At 37.4% G+C, this 18,864-nt stretch overlaps 2 protein-coding genes across 6 annotated transcripts in view; one reads left to right on the top strand and one right to left on the bottom strand.

Moving 5' to 3' along the window:
* Positions 1–2,764, top strand: part of SLC18A2 (solute carrier family 18 member A2) — a 31,216-nt gene extending 28,452 nt beyond the window's left edge. Inside the window, exon 15 of one of the 2 annotated variants that reach the window (XM_033131367.1) lies at positions 440–2,764. In XM_033131367.1, coding sequence (XP_032987258.1) covers positions 440–541 — 102 coding nt within the window. In that variant the 3' untranslated portion in view covers positions 542–2,764. The remainder of the gene's footprint in view (positions 1–439) is intronic. The other variant, XM_033131366.1, reaches the window with a different exon arrangement.
* The window catches only part of PDZD8 (PDZ domain containing 8), a 74,433-nt gene that overhangs the window by 7,256 nt on the left and 48,313 nt on the right, over positions 1–18,864 (bottom strand). For 2 of the 4 annotated variants that reach the window (XR_004425367.1, XM_033131364.1), the window contains exon 4: positions 12,917–13,079. Coding sequence is in view for 3 of the 4 variants with exons in the window: in XM_033131364.1 (XP_032987255.1) it covers positions 12,917–13,079 (163 nt within the window). In the remaining variant the exon portion in view is untranslated. Of the gene's footprint in view, positions 1–1,120; positions 1,177–6,114; positions 8,496–12,916; positions 13,080–18,864 lie in introns of those variants that run through there. The other 2 variants (XM_033131365.1, XM_033131362.1) reach the window with 2 other exon arrangements.

Raw genomic sequence — 18,864 nt, 5'->3', positions numbered from 1 at the left:
CTAACATGAGAGCTCGCCTCATGAAGGAGAGCACGTCCTTACTAAGATGCCACCACAGGGAAGTTGGATTGGGTGACCTCTAAGAACCGCTCTCTTCAATTCTAAGATTCTAAGTATAGCTCTTCGTAAACCTCACCTGTATACCCCTTTCTTCATAGCTTATGGGCTCCCTGGAATCAACTTATGGCCCCTGGCCAAGTATAATGAAAATACTGTGAAGACTGCTAGCTGCCATGTTCTATTGCCTGAAATTTTCACTGAGTGTAGAACTGCAGGTTTTCTGGGCCGGGTACCTGGCAATCGCACCATATGACTGGTTAATAGTGGGCAGTACTATACATATAGCTTTCCAACTAGTAATCCTTAAAAACAGTAGGTTAAAACCATCTTATCTTTATGAAACAGGAAGGTAATATATCTGTACTTTGCTCTTTTTTAGGCTATTCTCATGGATCACAACTGCCCTATTAAAACAAAAATGTACACTCAGAATAATGTCCAGTCATATCCGCTAGGTGATGAAGAATCTGAAAGTGACTGAGACCCTCAAAAGTCATCCAAGCATTTAATTGTATAAAAGTGTTTCCAGTGAAATGACTCATCCAGAACTGTCTTAGTCATACCGTTCATCCCTGATGAAAGAGTAAATCCACCAAAGGTTATTATTTCTTTTCCATGGTTAATGATAGATTGCCAACAGCCTTATAAAGAAAAAGCAGCTTTTCTAGGGGTTTGTATAAAGTGTTGAAAACTTTATTTTATGTATTTGATTTTATTAAATATACAATATATTTTGACGAAACAGATATAGTGTAAATCTATAAATATTTGAATCCAAATCAAATAATTTTTTAACTTACATTCACGAACACTTGGGCAAAAAAATCTTATATTTTTTCTGAATATTGGTAATATGAGTGTTAACGAGAGCACACATTATCTCCGAGACACTTCCAACAATACGTTAACTAGAAGGAAGTCTGAAAAACAGAATCAAGTAAGACAGCATGTGTTATGTCGTGACACTGAGTGTTGAGTTATTCCGCTTGTAATTATTATTAGTATATTTGAGTTAAAAGCTGTCTCAAATGCAGAGGACAAGAACTTGAGTCAGTTACCGTTTGGATTCATCCGTAACTCTGAGCTGGCATTCATTATCTGTATGTAATCACCTATCTGGAAACAGATGGTTGTAAATTATTCACATGTCATGTGGTTGGCAGCAAACATTAAAGCCAATAAGGGGAAAATAGTAGTATGTTCTGAAAGCCAAGAGTAACACCCAGGTGTATAGCTATGAACAGTAGAAATTTTCCCTTTAAGATGTATACTTGTCTTACTGGATGAAAGAAAATTGAGGGTAGAGGTACCTTAAACTATCAAGGTTGTTTAAGTATGGGTAGGATGTATCAAAATCTAATTCAAGTTTTAGAATTTAGAAGGTTAATAACTGCGATAACATGAAAAAAAATCAGCCTATAATATCTTTGACCTATTTGTAGGTCATCCACGTGTTTTCTAGGGATTAATTTTGAGTTGTCTGAAACTATTATTTTCTAGACTTCTGAAAGTTGTTCACATCAATGTGAAAATAAATTTTAAATGAAGATGAAGAATGAAATTGCTTTGAATCGTGTTAGGAAAACAGGTGAAAACAATAGGGTAGTCAGGACACGCCCCCTTTCACAGGCAGAAAAACCCAAACATCTAAAAACGTGTTTCACTGTATCATTTCGTGCTGTGTAATAGTTTTTCTAAGCATGATGTTGATGTGCCTTTTCAATGTAACAACAGCAAATAGTGTGTTAGTGAACATTGTCAGTTTACATCAGGTTTTGTGTGAGATACGACTGTGAAGATAGCCAGAAATGTCTCAAAATAATATTTGTTAATTCTGTAGTTCTGTAATTGTACACAAAAAAATGATCTAATGTCAGTTCTTTAAGCTAAAATTGTGTTTCTGTTAACTTGGACAACAAAAAAGCAAATTTCAAAAAAGCAAAGAACTTCAGAATGAGAATTCTTCAACCATTTATTTAAATTCTCTAGGAAAGTTAGCTAATACTTCATTTCCATTTGCTTTATGAAGGCTTTCTGTGGGGCTTTGAATGACTTGAAGTCTGGTTGTCAAGTGAGTGTTGGAATAAGCTTCCTACTCACGTATTTGCATTCGGCAACTTACCCAAGTCTGCTGCTAGCGTGGAAGAGGGTCCTGGAGGCGCTCTGCTAGGGCTGGAAGGCAGGTGGTTCTCTACGTCCACAAGGGAGGGCTTAGAAAAGAATGTGCTACAAATCTACTCTCAGAGCGTCTGTGGTTCTTCCTGCCCCCAATACCATACAATTTATCCCCATTTTATTTTTGCCTTGAAGGCTTCTGTCAAGAATGACTGGCAAAGAGGCATGCCTGCTACTGATTCCTAGAGAAAACAAAAGATACGTTGAGTGTTTCAGACTGCTTTGGGAGCAAAAGATATCAGTTGTATCTGAACGGAAAAAAAAATTGTAAGGTCTTCTATATGACTAAATATTCTGGGGTTAGCAAGACTGAAAAGAGAGTTATTATTTTTAATGTATGTCAGAACAAAGAATATATATCTCTGAACATTTCTCTTTTGAGCAGAGGTGGTTTTGATGTTTATACCTGGCATACAGATACAGAAACCTTAATGAGGTAGCAATGACTACTCACTTCCTCCTTTTGACTGCTAAGTGGATCTGTGTAAATTGTTTTAGCTAGTTTACTTAATAAATCTTCTGAACATTACTCTGCCTGTTTGTATTCCTTTATGAACTAGACGTTATCGTTGGAATCAAATACATAAGAAGGTATTGTGTTGACTGTGGATATTTAATTAAAAACTATTCTTCTCTGCTTGCAGGCATCAGGTAAAATCCACTCCAGGTTAGTTTAAACCATACATTTTGGCTTTGAAAAGTGTTTTAAATTGAACTACGTAACTATGTCGTCAATGTGCAAAAACTCAGTAAGTTATTCTTGCATCTCTAAAGTCGTATTATTTTTCCTGATTGCTGTGAATAAATATATCTGATGAAAATAACTATGCAGCCATTTGACACAGTGCGCCCCTGGAAGTTCATAAAACTTACGGTGTGCATGTGTGCACCCTGTAAGGATGAGAGTCCGGTTTTTCATCAGATCTTAAAGGAGCTCCATGGCTTCAATAGGATTAGGGCAACTTCCCCTCCTCCTTTTTAAAAAGAAAACTATTACCTCAATTCAGAAATAAAGACAATACATTTTTACATTAACATGAATTTATTTACTTTTAGGGGTCTTAAGATTTTATCTTAATATTAGTAAGAGCCAAATATTTTCAAATTGCCTTTAAAAAATTCAGGTATACTTAAATTTAGAACTTGACAGTAGTACCCTCAAATTTTTAGCTTGGGTTTTCTTTTTTCAAAATCACAAATGGCCACACAGTATTCAACTAGTCATGATATTGAATATAAGGCTTGACATTGAAAAATGTAGCATATTAATTCTGATTCCAAAAACAGTGCTAAAATGTTGCTCAGCTTGACTGTCTAACCCAACCATTAAATACCAACCAATGTAAAAATACACTTTAAATAGTCTGTTTAGTAATAGCAGCAGCAAATCCATAGATCTGGCATTTCAAAGCTTAAACAACAGTAAAATCAAAATTGAACGCTTTTAGGCAATTTTCAAAATAGCAATTTGTTTAGCAAAAATGGACTATAACTGCATGGCCAATTATACGAGGCAATAATCCCATAGATATGCAGCAATCACCTTTTTCAGATGTTATCAAATGAAGATATTCTTGTATTCTGTGGTAGTTTTTATTTATTATTTTTTAGCTATTGATAACAGAGCATGGCAGCAAGATTACATCAGGAATGTAATATAATACAACTGTTTTCATTGAAGCCTTAGACCTTACTATCCCCCTAGGCTATTTGGACTGTTTCCCCCCCTGCACTAAAGTACAACTGCGATGCCTCTACTGCTTCTCCCAATATATATAAAAATATTGCACTACATTAAAGGTACATTTTACAAATATAATTAGCAGCATTACTGAGCTTCCTGTAACTGTGGTTCTACAGAGTTAAATACTTTTAAAACATGAGTAGATTTTTATGAAATCAAAGTTCTGCATTATTTCTACAGCTCTTTCCAAAGCATGTTGCAGCAGCATGCCTGGAGGTCACTAACATTCTCGTGCTGTGGTCTGTAACCACCAGCCACTTAGACACTCCACCTTCCAGGTTTTCAATGGTAAGTTCCTTTTTATAATAAGATGAAAGTTGGTTATTACATTGGGCAGATTGTTTCAAGCATACGTTACAGAATATTTTAGCTTTCAGAGAATTTTGTGTATAGAGATTTCTACAGCAGTGTTCTCTTAAAATGCAAGCATGCTTAAATAAACAAAAAAGGGGGTATACCCAGATATATTTTTGTTATAAACTTGGCCAAGAAAGTATTTAGTTTCCTAATATTTCACTTAATAAAACAGTAGAAATGAGAATTAGCTATTGATTTTAAAAGGGGAATAACTTTTCTACCCTCGAAAATGTTATCACCCATGTAAGTCATACCTTTTATTTGAATGGCTTTTTACTGTTCAGAGAACTTTTGTGGTTATGCTGTTGTTTCCCTCACAACAATCCTGTGAGGCAGTTAGAGTAAATCTTGTTTATTCCTACTTTAGAGCTGGGGAGACGGTGGCCCGGAGCCCTTTTGTGGCTTGCCTATGGTTATACAGTTCATTCATGGCCAATGGAAGAGCTTGAACTTAAAACTCTTGTATGGCATCCAGGGCTATAGACATGGGCCTAGACCCTTACTGTTATACTATGCCTTTTCCTACCAGCCACACAAGCTGTCCCTTCTAGTTTTAAATTCATGTCAGTTTCACTATACCTCAATTATAGTAGTTACCTACAAAAGGGAAAAACATATACATATCTATTTTATAGGCGTATGAAAGGCCAAAACTTTTCCGGTATACCAACTGAGGTCAAGCTCACAGTGTCCCTCAGTCACATGTTACTGGGATCCACACGACGGGCCAAGTATCAGAGTAGATCTTCATTTTCAGAGAACTGGTCCCAATTCCTATGTATCTATACTGTCTACTTTTATTATTTGATTTTCTTTTGTTTTTAATGAATTAAGATAGTCTGAACTACAGCAGCATCACCATTCCTTTAAGCCTGGAGGATGTCAGACAAAGCAATTCATCTATTTTGCATGGTTCCTCTTCTTCCTAACATTCTCCTGCATGAAAATGTTTCTAAAACAAAACAGCCAAAACCACTTATCAACACGGTCATTTTAAGAACAGTCCTCTGAAACTTTAAATATCCTTGTACATGCTTTATTTCCTATGGGAGAACTGCAGCTGAAAAATAATCATAAATGTTTAGAATTTCCATTTGAAAGGAAAGCAACATTTTGAAAGATTATACACCTACTGGTTCCTGTTTTTTAGTAATCTCATTATCCTCTGTACAAAATTCTTTACCAACTGCATTCTATATTCCTTATTACATTTTGTTTTTCAATGCAAGCTCTTCAGATTAATCACTATATTCTCCCTATACTTCAACTGCATAAAAACTTTAGAAAAAATAATCACAGAAGCTTAGAAAGCAAGCAATATATGTAAAATTATTTTTTTTACTAAATCAGCGTAACTGATTAAAGCTGTAGTATCTGCTTTCACGTTACATTTGGCAAAAACAAAACAAAAAAGCACCCCCGAGAATCCCCAAATCGTAAAAATCTCAAGTAAATAGAGATGACAAACTTTGCATAACTCTAAGTAAGATTCAAAACCTGTTCCCTCAGTGATTGCTGCTGTCAATTCAATTCGGGCACGCAGCAAATTTGTTATAACCGTGATAAAAACAGAAATATTACAAGAATCTGGAGAATATCCTGTTTAACACACTAATTCAAAAACTCAGAGGAAGGAAAACAGCACAAGACATCACATACATAAACATGAAAAGTTAGCTTACATAATTCCATAATTAGAAAACATTAAAAATAAATTAGTAAAAATAAATTCCCAGTATAAACCCAAAAAGCCTAGCTATAAATGCAATCTGAACCAATTTAGTGAGCTGGTCATGTTTTTCTGGAAAACCACCTTTTCATTCTTGCTCTTACACAAGCCAGTAACTGTGGAGAAGCAGGCCAAAGTGTGTTATAAGAGGGTTTAAACGTGGTTGTATCTGTGGTACTTTAGGTGCAGCTTTTCCCCAACACTTGAAAGTTTAAATAGACTGTTACACAGACTCAGATGGGCCAAATAAATCATCTGATATGCTGCTGAATGGCTGAGAATCTATTAGTTGTGTTATTTCATTGTCAAGGTCTTCTTCTGTATCATCTGTGTACTTGCTTATTTTTTTGGAGTGCTGGTCTAAAGACAGACTTTCTAAAGATTCGATGTCTTCAATGCCTGCTCTGTAGTGGATCATAAGAAGCGTTAGAGCTTGTAGTCTTTCACCTGATTTAGCCAAAGCTGCAGAAAGAAGTGATTTTTTCCTTGTATCAGTTGTCTCTTTTTCTTCTCTAACAAGGGTATTGTTATGTTCCAACTCCTGATCAATTTCATTCTGTAGTTTGTCCAGCATGAACTCGAGTTTCTGGATCCTTTCCTCCGTGGGTAAACCCCTGTACAGGTCACGACCAATTTCTTTAACTGCAATGAAGACGCTGTCATCCAGCCCACCCTCCTTTCTCACTAACTTTATTCCTGCGTTGTTTCCCCGTTTCGAAGGGCTGTTTGGGCCACAGACCTCGGTGTCACTGCCTTCGTTGTCTGATGTGTTGGGTGTGTGTTTTGGTGAGGGTTCTACTAGATCAGTTCCTGGTTCAGAAAGGCGAGTTTTAGAGACTTGACGCAAATTTAACAAACGAGAGCTAGTATTGATAATATGTCGTGTCAAGCCTGTTGTTTTATTCACGGACTTGCTAGCTTCCACATCAGCGCGAGGAGGCAGGCCTAAGAGGGTGTCTTGTCCTTCCAGCCTGAGGTTTTTCAGGGTCCGGTCCATCCGCCTATCAGTTGCTCCACAAAGAGGAGTCTCGGCTAGACACTTTTCCTGACATTTTTTATGGCAAACATAAGCACAGAACATACACTGGGAGGCGGCCTTAGTCCAGACTTTTTTCTTGCAGTAATCACACCACGTTGGGTTCTGGAACTGAGTATCCTGGAAACTGTGTTTATTTTCGGTCAAACCCATCTGTCCAACGCAGTGTTCTTCTTTCGCTAAAGCAGAAACCTCTTCAACCAAATGAAGTTCTTTTTCTTTCTCCAAGTTAGGAACTACATGGTGGTCCGATTCTCCTTCTTTCAAATATTTGAAGTGAATAGTAATGTCCCCAAAGCAGAATTTGTCATTGAATCCCTTTTGCATACTCAGATTGCGCAGTGCGGTTCTCGTGACCATGGCTTTAGGCGTCGGGGCTTCCAGTCTGAACTTGGAGAGGTACTCCATGTTTGATGTAGCCAGGCATCCTAAAGCCACCTCTTCAAGTTTTAAGCTCACATGCCCCAAACAGATGAGCCCCCCTAACTTGAAAGGATCCTTGCACCACAATGCAATGTTTAAGTATCTGTGGCAGGCTTCTATGTCAAAGAAACAGGTCGCTCTGGTTCTTGTCCATTTTCCAAGCTTATTACGGTAAGGGATTTCTGACGATTCCCACGTCTGAGGGTCATCTGAACTGTCCTTAGAGGGGCAGGAACTTTCGGAAGTCAAGTCTTTCGCCACCTCTTGCTTTGCTAAAAACTGCTTAGAGGTGGCTACATCTTCTACGTGATCCACACTTTTCGCCTGCTTTTCAGCAGGTTTATCTGCAGGGGGAGCAGGCAGCACCTTTTCTGGCTTTTCAACAAGAACATCTGGTTCTGCCTGATTTGGGGCATCAGCAGAAGGCAAAGGAACTTTCATTTGTGGTCGTGGTGGCACAGGTGGTTTGAAAGTGGGTCCTTGGGTGGGTTTTGACACTTGTGCTGGGTCTGTTATCTCAGGTTTTAGGGCTAAGGGTTTAGTTCCTTCTTTGGATGGAAGTTTTGGGGGTGGTGGGTGACTTCCTGCAACGAGTTTCCGGTTTAAAACTGGTGATACCGTTCCAAGGGGCCTACCAGAAAGCGCTTGGGACTGTGGGGTGCGCTTGGGACTGTGACTGGCTGACTGCGCCTCGTCTCGGAACTCAGGCTGTGCTCGGACATCACTGGCCAGGTCTTCAAACTCCGAATCCAGGTCTCTGTTCTCGGCATCTGCTGCCAAGCTAGCTGTTTCCTCTTCATAATTTGGTTGGCAGGAGCCTGACAGGAAGTGTTCCTCCAGCTGCCCCAGGTTATCCTGCAGCACTGCACCCTGGTTACCCTGGCCGACCGGCCTTTCGTAATACACCAGGACGCGGTCGCCAGCCTGCTTGATCAGCTTCAACACCTGCAGCGTAGATGTGATTTTCACACCTGATTTAAGATTTTTAAAAGGGAAAACATGAATTACTGCAATAAAAATCACCTCAACTGCTAAATATAATTGCCATTAATAAATGATAATTTTAACGCATGAAAAAGTAATAGGGAAATCTCCAAAATATATTATTGGCTTTTGGATGCATCAGTGTACTGATTTTCAAACCCGGAATGTGGTGTCCTGGAAATGTTTACCTTTTAAACCAAATGATGACATGAAAATTCTTAGATGCGTACCATGCTGCTAACTCCTAATGGCTTCCCATTCCTTTCTAGGTTTAAATGACATTATTTCTCAGTTTAAGTGAGCAGAGTGAGACCTACTGAAGAGGATTAATGGTTAAAACAGACTTAGAATGATGGGAAACTGATTCTACTGAAGGAAATCCCAAAATATTCCAGGGATTACAAGTTATGTGGTCAGTGATTCAAGTCAAGAGACTGACACTTGAAAGAAACTTCTTTTTATTAACTGTATCTATCAAACTAATCCTTTTCTGGGCCAGAAAGAACAAGGAAGGTATAAGTTGTTTTAAAGTTAAACAAGTTAGTTACTATCTGCATCTATATTGATAATCTTAAGTTTTCATTTTATATTTTCTGATAGGCACTACACTAACATAGTTCAACATTCGCAAGGTACAGAAAGATGTACACTGAAAAAAATCTCCCTTCCACTTCCATCTCCTAGCCATACTGTCTCTTCCCGAGGAAATCAAAGTTAGCAGCTTCTGGTACATTCTTCCAGAGACCTTCTAGGTGTACCATTTAGAGGCTCTAATTGTCTCCTGCCCTCTCCGTACTCTCTCCAAAACAGTACATACCCAAGCTACCCCTTTCTTGTAGGACTTAAGAGAAAAGTGAGAAGGGGGTCTTTGCTTTCCAAAGGTCTTAGGGCCATCCTAAATAAATCAAAGTAACATCAGCCCCATCTAATAACCCGACTTCAGAGTTCTTCAACCTATAACCTCTCCCACTTCGGCTGCCCAGGTAGACCAGGCTTTAGACCTGCCTCATCACTTGGAACTGTCCACAGCAAAAATCTTTCACTTGGAAATTAATCTCTGATCACAGTCTCCTATTTTCTACCTCTTACAATCCTGTCTGCTAACTGAATCTGTTTTGAGGAAATGTCCGTATCTAATCATTCCTTCTTGGCTCTCACGATCCAGCCAGTTTCCTGATACCATTTGCTTTTCTCCCTGACATCAGTGTCAAGATATCAGTGATATCTACACCAAGATTTTCGGGTCTTCTGCCCTAACCCTTTCCTCTTCTGTCTACCGGTCTTTCTGATCCCCAGCTTGGCTAGCCCCTCGGTCTCCCTTCTCCTGAGCTTAACTCCTGACCCAGCGCAAGTCATGCTATCTATCTTCAGCAATGCGCTCAGTGCTGCGTTGGCCTTCTTTTGATTGGTCTCTAAGTCTCTGAAACACCAGCTTCAAACCTTTCCTATTCCCCTGAAGCCCACCCTTCCCATGCTCTTCTAGTCTGTAGACAGCATCAACTTATTTACTGAAAAGCTCTGTAAGAAGCCACCTTTCCTCCCTGCCAATCACTTTCGGTATTAACCTGTCTCAGAGGAGGAAGCATCCCCTTGCTTATATACTTGGCTCGCCCCCTCCCTGTCTCCTTCAGCACTTTGCTCCGTCAATTATCCTTACTCTTATTTTTATTTACTTCCTCCTTCTGCTTTAAAACATTCCTTTTCCTTGGTTTTCATGACATTGTACTAATTTGGTTCTGATCATCTCCTCCACTTTCTTTTTCTCCACCTCTACCTGCCCCTTGTATGCAAACGTTCCCATGGTTTTCTGTCATTCGTTTTCTCTGCCTTTTTGCTCCCCCTGGATTTCATCCATTTCAGTAGTTTCAACTATCAACTTTTCCTTTGGTGTCCCCTCTGTCCTACATCTCCAACTCCTCCTGGGCATTGCCACCTGAGTATTTCCGTGTAGTTAAGACCCCTCTGACCCTCTCATCCTCCTGTCCTCACTACGATGTCAGTCAGCATGCCACCCTCCCAGTTAACCTGACTGAAACCCTGAGATAGCCGACTCCCGACACCCGTTCAGCTGTCAGTTTTGTCGAGGTTCCAGTCCACTGTCATCTCCTGTTCCCATCCTTCTGATCATGGGCTTCAGCTCTTCACTGTAATCCCTCATCACACCTTCCCTATTGTAATCACCGAACATGGTCCCCAATTTTCCTAAAGCTTCAGCTCAAAAACCTTTAGCCAATATACTTATCACACGGAAATCCAGAGCTTTCTAATATGGCTCTAAACCATTCACCCAGCCTTAATTTATACTGCTTCCCTCTAACCACATTGTGTTCCAACAAAATTATAGTTTCACATGTGCGTAAATAAAAAAGTCCACCTAATGACCTGTAGTAGGCAAAAACTGCAACTCAGTCTAAACCCATTCTATGGGACTCAGCATGACACGTGCCCTCATCTCATCCTTCCCCAACCACCAGGAGCTTTGGGGAGATGGCCACTGTGCCTCTTGGGACACATCGACCAAAGTGGGATTCCTTTTCTTTTGGAGTATTTAAAATATTTGCAAAAGTCGAGGAAATGGTAAAATGAACATCATTGAGATTCAAATATAACAAATATTTTGTCAATCTTATTTCTAAATATACCAATCCCATGACTAAATATTTAAGGAACTGAATATCCATACAAACAAATTACAGCTACAGAGAAAGAATGTATATCACACCTGCCCCTTATATCAATAAATATTATTTTTTACAAATGTTACAAATGAAGGGATGACTTTTGCTTTTTCACTCTGCGTACATTTATATTGCTTGGATGTATTTATTTTGATAATAGATATTTACTTCTTGTGTAATTAAAAACAAAACCCTTTTTAAAAAGGACATAAAAAAGAAAAAAATTTAACTTTCTCATGTAGGTAAAACCAAAAAAGGGTATGTGTGGATATAAAACATTTTTGCTGAATTGTGGTTTTTAGCTGAGGGAGACATAACATCTTTCGTTGTTATGTTTATATTAATCAAGTATGTAGCAGATGAGGTTTAGCTTATGGCTTCGCTATCCTAAGTGTCTATGGACCAGAGCACCATCTGGGAGCCTGTTGGAAACAGACTATTGGGCCTCACTCCAGGTCTGCTGAATCAGAACTCGCATTTCAACACCATGTCGGGTGATTGGAATACACAATGAAGTTTGAGAAGTGCTATTTATGACATGATCAGAGGGATTTCTGGGTGTGTAACTAAATAATTTTCATTTTATTGTCATGATGGATTTGAAACAAAGGCAGAGTTTCTTTGACATGTAACCAAGGATAACTGCTTCTTGATTTAGGAGCTGGTTTATCTTGTTATTGTCTTAGCTGTGACATATACCACTTTGCCTTTAAAAGCTCAACTATGACCAAGCACGTATTCAAGAAATCTCTTAAGTCTAGAATGGGTGGGACAGGTACTACCAAGGTCTGAAAAGGTTTGGACTTTTTCGCACATTGAGTCCTACTGCTTATTCATAAACATCCAAGCAAATAATCTGCCTATCAACAGAGTTTTTGTTATCAGTCAATTGATGGGAAGACACACAGGTGACACATTTTTCTGCCAGCAATAGTGACTGGGGCTGCACTCTGAATGACAGCATATTAACAAATGGCTGGCCAATTAAGGCCAATATGGGGCCACCAATATGGGACCACAGGACAGTTCAGATGTGCCCTTTTGGATAAGGAATATTAGTCTCTCTCCTGTTTGTTACCATGTTTTCCCAAAAACAAGACCTGGCCGGACCATCAGCAATCATACATCTTTTGGAGCAAAATTAATATAAGACCTGGTCTTATTTTACTATAAGATCGGGTCTTATAATGAACGTCGTAAGTAAAATAAGACCAGGTCTTATAATGTAATGTAATGTAATATAATACCAGGTCTTATATTAACTTTTATTCCAAAAGACGCATTAGAGCTGAAGGTCCGGCTAGGTCTGATTTTCGGGGAAACACAGTATCTTGTCCTAAGTGATGGGAGTAGGTGTGTTAACACTATCAATTTCAGGCACAGAGTGGAAATGATGGTGAGCATACAGAAAGACAACTGCTGACTTTCCCTTTTTTCACATTCAATACAAAACAGAGGATCAGAAGGTGGAAGAAACGGAAAATCAGACAGCTTATAGAAAAAGTGGTCTAAAATTGTCAAAGATTTACACATTTGGACTAAAATGGCAAATGTATTTTAAATTAATTTTTAAGGCTTCCTGCAGATTTTTATTTATAATAAAGTTATTTATTTCCATTGTAAAAGTAACATGTGCTTATAAAAATAAAGAAGAGAGGAAAACTCCCACATCTACTGTAAATGTAAAGTATATTACCACATTAGCATAATCAACATATTAGCATAATTACCTCCAATAGCAATCAGTCGATCTCCCCGCTGAAGATCTGCAAGTGCAGCAGGTGAGTTGGGGGCCACGGTCTCAATGATGACATGACCAGCATAACCATCAGTTGACTGGACGAGACGAAGTGTAAGTCCGACACTTTGTAAATTTCCCTTTATTAATTCAACCTTTGATAAAGGGAAAAGAGTGAAAACAGATTCAATGGGTTCACAGTAGTGGAGTGAGAAAACCTTAACACTCAATGAGAGCACTACCGTTGATGCTGGCTTTTGTACGGTGTTGACCATTACTATAGACAAATAAAGGAGGGAGGAAACCTTTGTGACAATATAAATTGAAATGTCCTGATTGCACATTTGGGCCATCAAAAAAATTAAACACTTTCTTATCTTCATTGTGTCGTGTCTTATTAAAGATACATACATGCTCACTGTGGAAAATTTGGAAATAAACAGAAAGGCAAAATGAAAACTCCTAATTATACCATCTAGAACTACACTGTCAGTATTTTGTACTTTCTAATATATATATATGTTAACACAAAATTGAGATTTCATTATGAATGTAATTCTGAATCTTGCTTTTTGGAAATACATTGGGAATAATTTATGTCATTAGATGTACTTTGGAACCTCTGTTTTTTATGGTCTGTTAAATTTTCTTTTTGGGGGGGAAAGAAGGAAAAGAGTTTACATTTTATTAAGAGTTATCTTGTTAATGAGATATCCTTTTTTAACTCATCAAAATCATTCTGTTTTCTAAACGAATGTCATCCAATTTATCAGGAGTATGTATTCCAGATTCATATCATCTGTGATTTAAAAAAAATAACACATGCTATCTGTCTGCATTCGAATCACTGATTTAAAAAACATGATAGAATGCCACATCCCTCTAGATGACAAGAATTCAATCTGTGTTTATTGAGCTAAATTACAAATCAGTCGAATTTTATTATTCAGTCCACGTTTCTCAGTTCAGTTCAAGATATCTCATGAGGAACTTTGCCAAATAGCTTGCTAATATCCAAATACACCACTATCTATATTGTTTTAACATGTAAATCCCACTTAAAGATAGAAATTCAGTTCTCCTGGCGAGTAAAAAATGCCCTTATCGGAAGTTGTTCTTTAATATGGGTATTAATAAATTTTGTAAAGTTGCTTTATAATATAGTAAATAATCACCTTATAATGTTCATGAAAATACTTAAGAACACAATCTCTCAATTCCACAAACATATTCTTACTAAACAGAGTGCCAAAGCTAAAATTTTAAATGCAAATTTTTCTAATATCAGAAAGCTAACGGTAACAAATGGATACAAAACTAAATTGTATGAGTCTGAGTACTGTAAATTTTAAAACTAACACTTGGAATGTGTTTTTTGTAATTTACTCTGTTCTTAAAGTGGAATGGAGGCTGGGGGGGATAGAGTCAAGATGGGAACTGAGGCTAGTATAGGTTTTCGTGTGATTCAGTTTATTTTCTGCCTACCAGTCATATAATTCCCCTTGCTTTTCTTACAACAAAACACTACATGAAGATTTACTGGAACAGGAAAATGGGCCTAAAAAGTTAAGGGCCAAAACTACTAAATACATAGAATAAAATACAGAAGAAACTCTTACTGGATTAGGCAAAGATTTTTTTAAACAGGACACAAACAGTACAATCTATATAAGAAAAAATTATAAAATAATAAAATTAAAAACTTTTGCCCTTCAAAAGACACGGTTAAGAAAATGAAAAGACAAGCCACAGACTAGGAGAAAATATCTGCAAAACATTTATCTGAAAAAGGGCTTGTAGCCATGAATATATAAATAACTCATACAACTAAACAACAGTAACAAGAAAATGTGCAAAATCTGAACAGACACCTCACAAAAGAAGATATACGTACAAATGGCCTATAAGCACATTAAAAGATGTTTAATTAGTCATTAGGAAACACATTAAAACTATAATGAGATACATTGTACTGGATAGTATAAGAGCTAGAATGGCTAAAATTAAAGACTGATACTATTAAGTATTGATGAGGATGTGAAGCAACTGAAACTTATACATTACTGATGAGAATATAAAATGGCACAACTACGTTGGAAAAATCTGACAATTTCCTATTAAGTTAAACATACATTTACCATATCACCTGATAATCTTATTTTTAGGTATTTTAGCAAAGAGAAATGAAAACGTTTACACAAAAGATTTGTATGCAAATATTCACAAAACATCATCATAAATGAACTGGTCAATCAAGAATTGGTCAACTGGTAAACCGACAAACTGCTGTATATTCACACAGTGGAGTACTACTCAGCAACAAAAATAAAACACCAATACACACAACAGATAAATCTCAAGGACATGCTGAGTGAAAGTCACATACAAAAGACTATATACATGCTCTATGATTCAATTTGTATGAAATTCTAGTAAAGGCAAAAATCATAGTGACAGAAAGATTAGTACTTGCCATCGATGAGGGGTCGAGGGCTGGAAATTGAGGGCAAGTAGCAAAAGTGAAGTTTTCAAGGTGATGGAAATATTCTGTATCTTGATGGGAGTGAAGTTTATGTGACTACACAATTATCAAAATTCCCCAACTGTACACTTAGTGAATTTACTGCATTTAAATTATACCTTAAATAAAGCAAAACCCCCCGAATGTGCCATTTTTGTCTTAAGACACTTAAATATACAGATCACTGTTAATTCATTCAGATAGCCCTCAGTTTTCCAATTTACTTAATTTAATAAAAAAGCTTGGGATGAATTTAGATGGTCCTTAAGTCAATCAGGAAGGAGAGCTACATTTAGACAGTTTTCCCATTTAACTTATGTCAAGCAAATGCATACTGTCTCTACACTACAGATAACTGGCATTACTAGACTAAATACAGGATGAAACCAGACATAATTATAAGAAGCATGTAGAACAGGGTGTCTGAAAGACAAGAAAAAACAAATCACTTGAAAATGTAAACCCAAGTTTTTACTTTATTTACTTTTTAAAAAGAACAAAGATAAGCCTTTAAAGTTTTACCAAATACTTGCACGTAGTTAAAAAACAAAATACACAAAGGCACTTAGGAGGGCAAGTCTTCTGTCTCCCCAAGCCACACACTTCCATCCACAGCAACCACCTTTAAACTCTGCTGCTGTTTTCATTTGTTGTAGGGATTACCTATTTTTTTCTCTAGCTCATGCATCATTTCTTAATATATCAAATTTTAGGCAATCTGTTGACTTCCTACTGTAACAGACAAGGATATTAGCCCACTCTCCTTCCCGCAAATTACAGTAGTTCCATCACTACTTTTAGTTCCTCTACATAACCTCTTTATAACTTTAATTATTACTAATACCCTTACCTCCTTATTTCTCATTTCCTCAACTAGACAATCTTTGGTATTAGCACTTCTGTCCTTCCCTTCCCTCTTTACACCTTCCACCTTCTGAACTCTCCCATCAAAGTTGGTAACTATTATAGTCATGTTCTAACTGTAATTAAGCTGTCAAGGTTGATGATTGAATCTAAAGGCTAAAATGAGCAGTGTTTACAATATTATGATTACATAAATATTGTTTATTGCAAAGCTGGGCATCATTACATTTTCTGTCTTGTACAGCCTTTTGTTTTTCTTGGAGGTTTTATTTTCTTTCAACAACGTAGCTTTCACTTTAGATGGAGGATTTATGTAAGTACTGCTTCTGTGATTAACTCTTAAATCCATCTATCCATTAGTTTACATATTAAATTATTTAGCACTTAGTTGAAAGGAAGTTTTTCTTTAACTCCCCACTCCCACTCCTTCCCAAAAGAAGCTAGTTAATAAATGTAGAAGGAATGATCAGATTAGAAAGCTCGCCCATTTATAATCCCTTAGAAGACAGTTTCACATTAAAAAAAAAAAATGACAGTCAACCCAGTGTAATGCATGAATCTGGATGAGATCCTACTTTAGGGGGAAAAAAGCTACAAAAAATATTTATGGGACATAGGGAGCATTTTAATACAGACTGAAAATTAGGTGAAATTAGGGAAATATTAATTTTCTTATGTGTGATAATGGTTATGTAAAAGTCCTATTTTTAGGAGGTTCATACTGAAATATTTACAGGTGAAGTATCATGAATAATCCATGCCTATGACTTTAGGCAAATTACTTCTCTGAACGTCATTGGTAAAATGAGATATCTATCTCAGATGTGGAGCTCTGAAAAGGTTCAGTATTTATTATTGTTTCAGTAAGACATAGTGCTATTAGCTAAAAACAGGAATGCAAAAGGAAAACCAGTCTGCTGTGAACGAACTCAATATACAGTTAAATAGGCAAACGTTATGAAACAAACATCAATTCAGGACATTAGAATAATAAACTATCTTGTATAATTCAAATATTGATTTATAGGATCAAGACTGAGAAGCTAAAATAATTTTATGATTAAAAACCCACCATATTAGAAAAGATAAAGACGGTGACTAATGTCAACATTTAGCAAGACAACACAGCCAGTTCAAACCCACTAGAAGTATAATGAGTCTTAACTTCCAAAAAGTAGAAATTATACTGATGGTGGTAAATACCTACTTTTGCACAAAATTGTAAGTTTTCATCCTTTTAGAAAGTTTCCTCTATGCAGCAGACTACAGGACTACAGACATCAAATCAAATGAAAGAGGGCCAAAAAATGAACAGCAGGGAGAGAAAAATTATATTTCTTAGGGACAAATAAAAGCGTAACATAATAAAACCTCCCCTATTCCAAGAGATGAGCTACGAGTAAGGAAAAGTTAACATCTATAGAACTTTTTACTCAAAATCTTCGTAGATGGCCAGTTTGCTTTCTACATTTCTTTTAGGGAATAAGGAAAACTGGGTCTCTCAGCGTCCCAAGTGAGGATCAAATTTTCTGCTGCAGGGGAGGTAACAAATGGGGTCACAACACCTCTCCCCTTTGAAACAGTCTTCCGGTTACATCCATGGAATTTGCCTGAAAGTTTTACTCCAAATCCTTCAAGTCTAAGCCTGTGGCTACAAGCCATATACATTCCACGGTCCTGAGACTGCTCAGACCACAAGGACCCCACCTTCATCGGAGGGTCGGAAGCATCGTGGCCAGTTTCTGAATGTGAGTTAGCAGTTTTAGGGAGTATCTAAACTCTATTCTAAGGCTGAAGCATGATGTGCCACAAGACACGAATGGATACAATGTGATGGGACTTCGGGGTGGGGGGGTGAAGACCGCCTCTGAGTGAGGCGTCTGGGGAAGGCTTCCTGCAAGGGGGTACAATTTAGGTTACATCTTAAAGCATGAAAAGAATCTGAACAAACAACCTTGGAGTTGGAGCGAGGGGTGTGGGATGGAGTAGCAGAGGCTATCATTCTAGGTCATGGTAACATTGTTAGAACAAAGAGATGGAGTTCAGCGCACATCAAAAAATTCAAACCATCATGATGTTATCAGCTGAGATTTAATGAAAGAGAAAATTCCTACCCTGATTATGACAAAACACATTTTATTAGGGGAAGGCAGCAGCATTTCATAGAACATATCACAATCGTACAATATTCTGGTTATCTAATAGAGAAAAAGTCCTACAATATGTTATCTTGCAATAAATGTACAGAGTTTGCAAACATCTATTAATATCTGTTTGCTATAAATGTGTTTCTTAAGCCTGTACTTTGTGACATGACTGATATTTTATAAAAGAAATGAAATTGGTAATACTTAACCCTTATATGCTTACAGAAACACACCAACGTTTGCCATGTTCTCCCCCTCTCTGGGCCTATCCCTGCACCCCTCTAATCCTTGGTATGGTTATAGTAGGAACAGCCTTGCTCAGATAACATGGTTCCACTGCTCCGCCGCATTACATGGTCCAGGGGCATACACCTGACTCTGGCTGGACCAATCAGAGCTCCCTCCTAC

Source organism: Rhinolophus ferrumequinum, chromosome 16, assembly GCF_004115265.2.
Source record: "Rhinolophus ferrumequinum isolate MPI-CBG mRhiFer1 chromosome 16, mRhiFer1_v1.p, whole genome shotgun sequence".
Taxonomy (NCBI): Eukaryota; Metazoa; Chordata; class Mammalia; order Chiroptera; family Rhinolophidae; genus Rhinolophus; species Rhinolophus ferrumequinum.
This window is presented reverse-complemented; position numbering and strand designations above follow the sequence as displayed.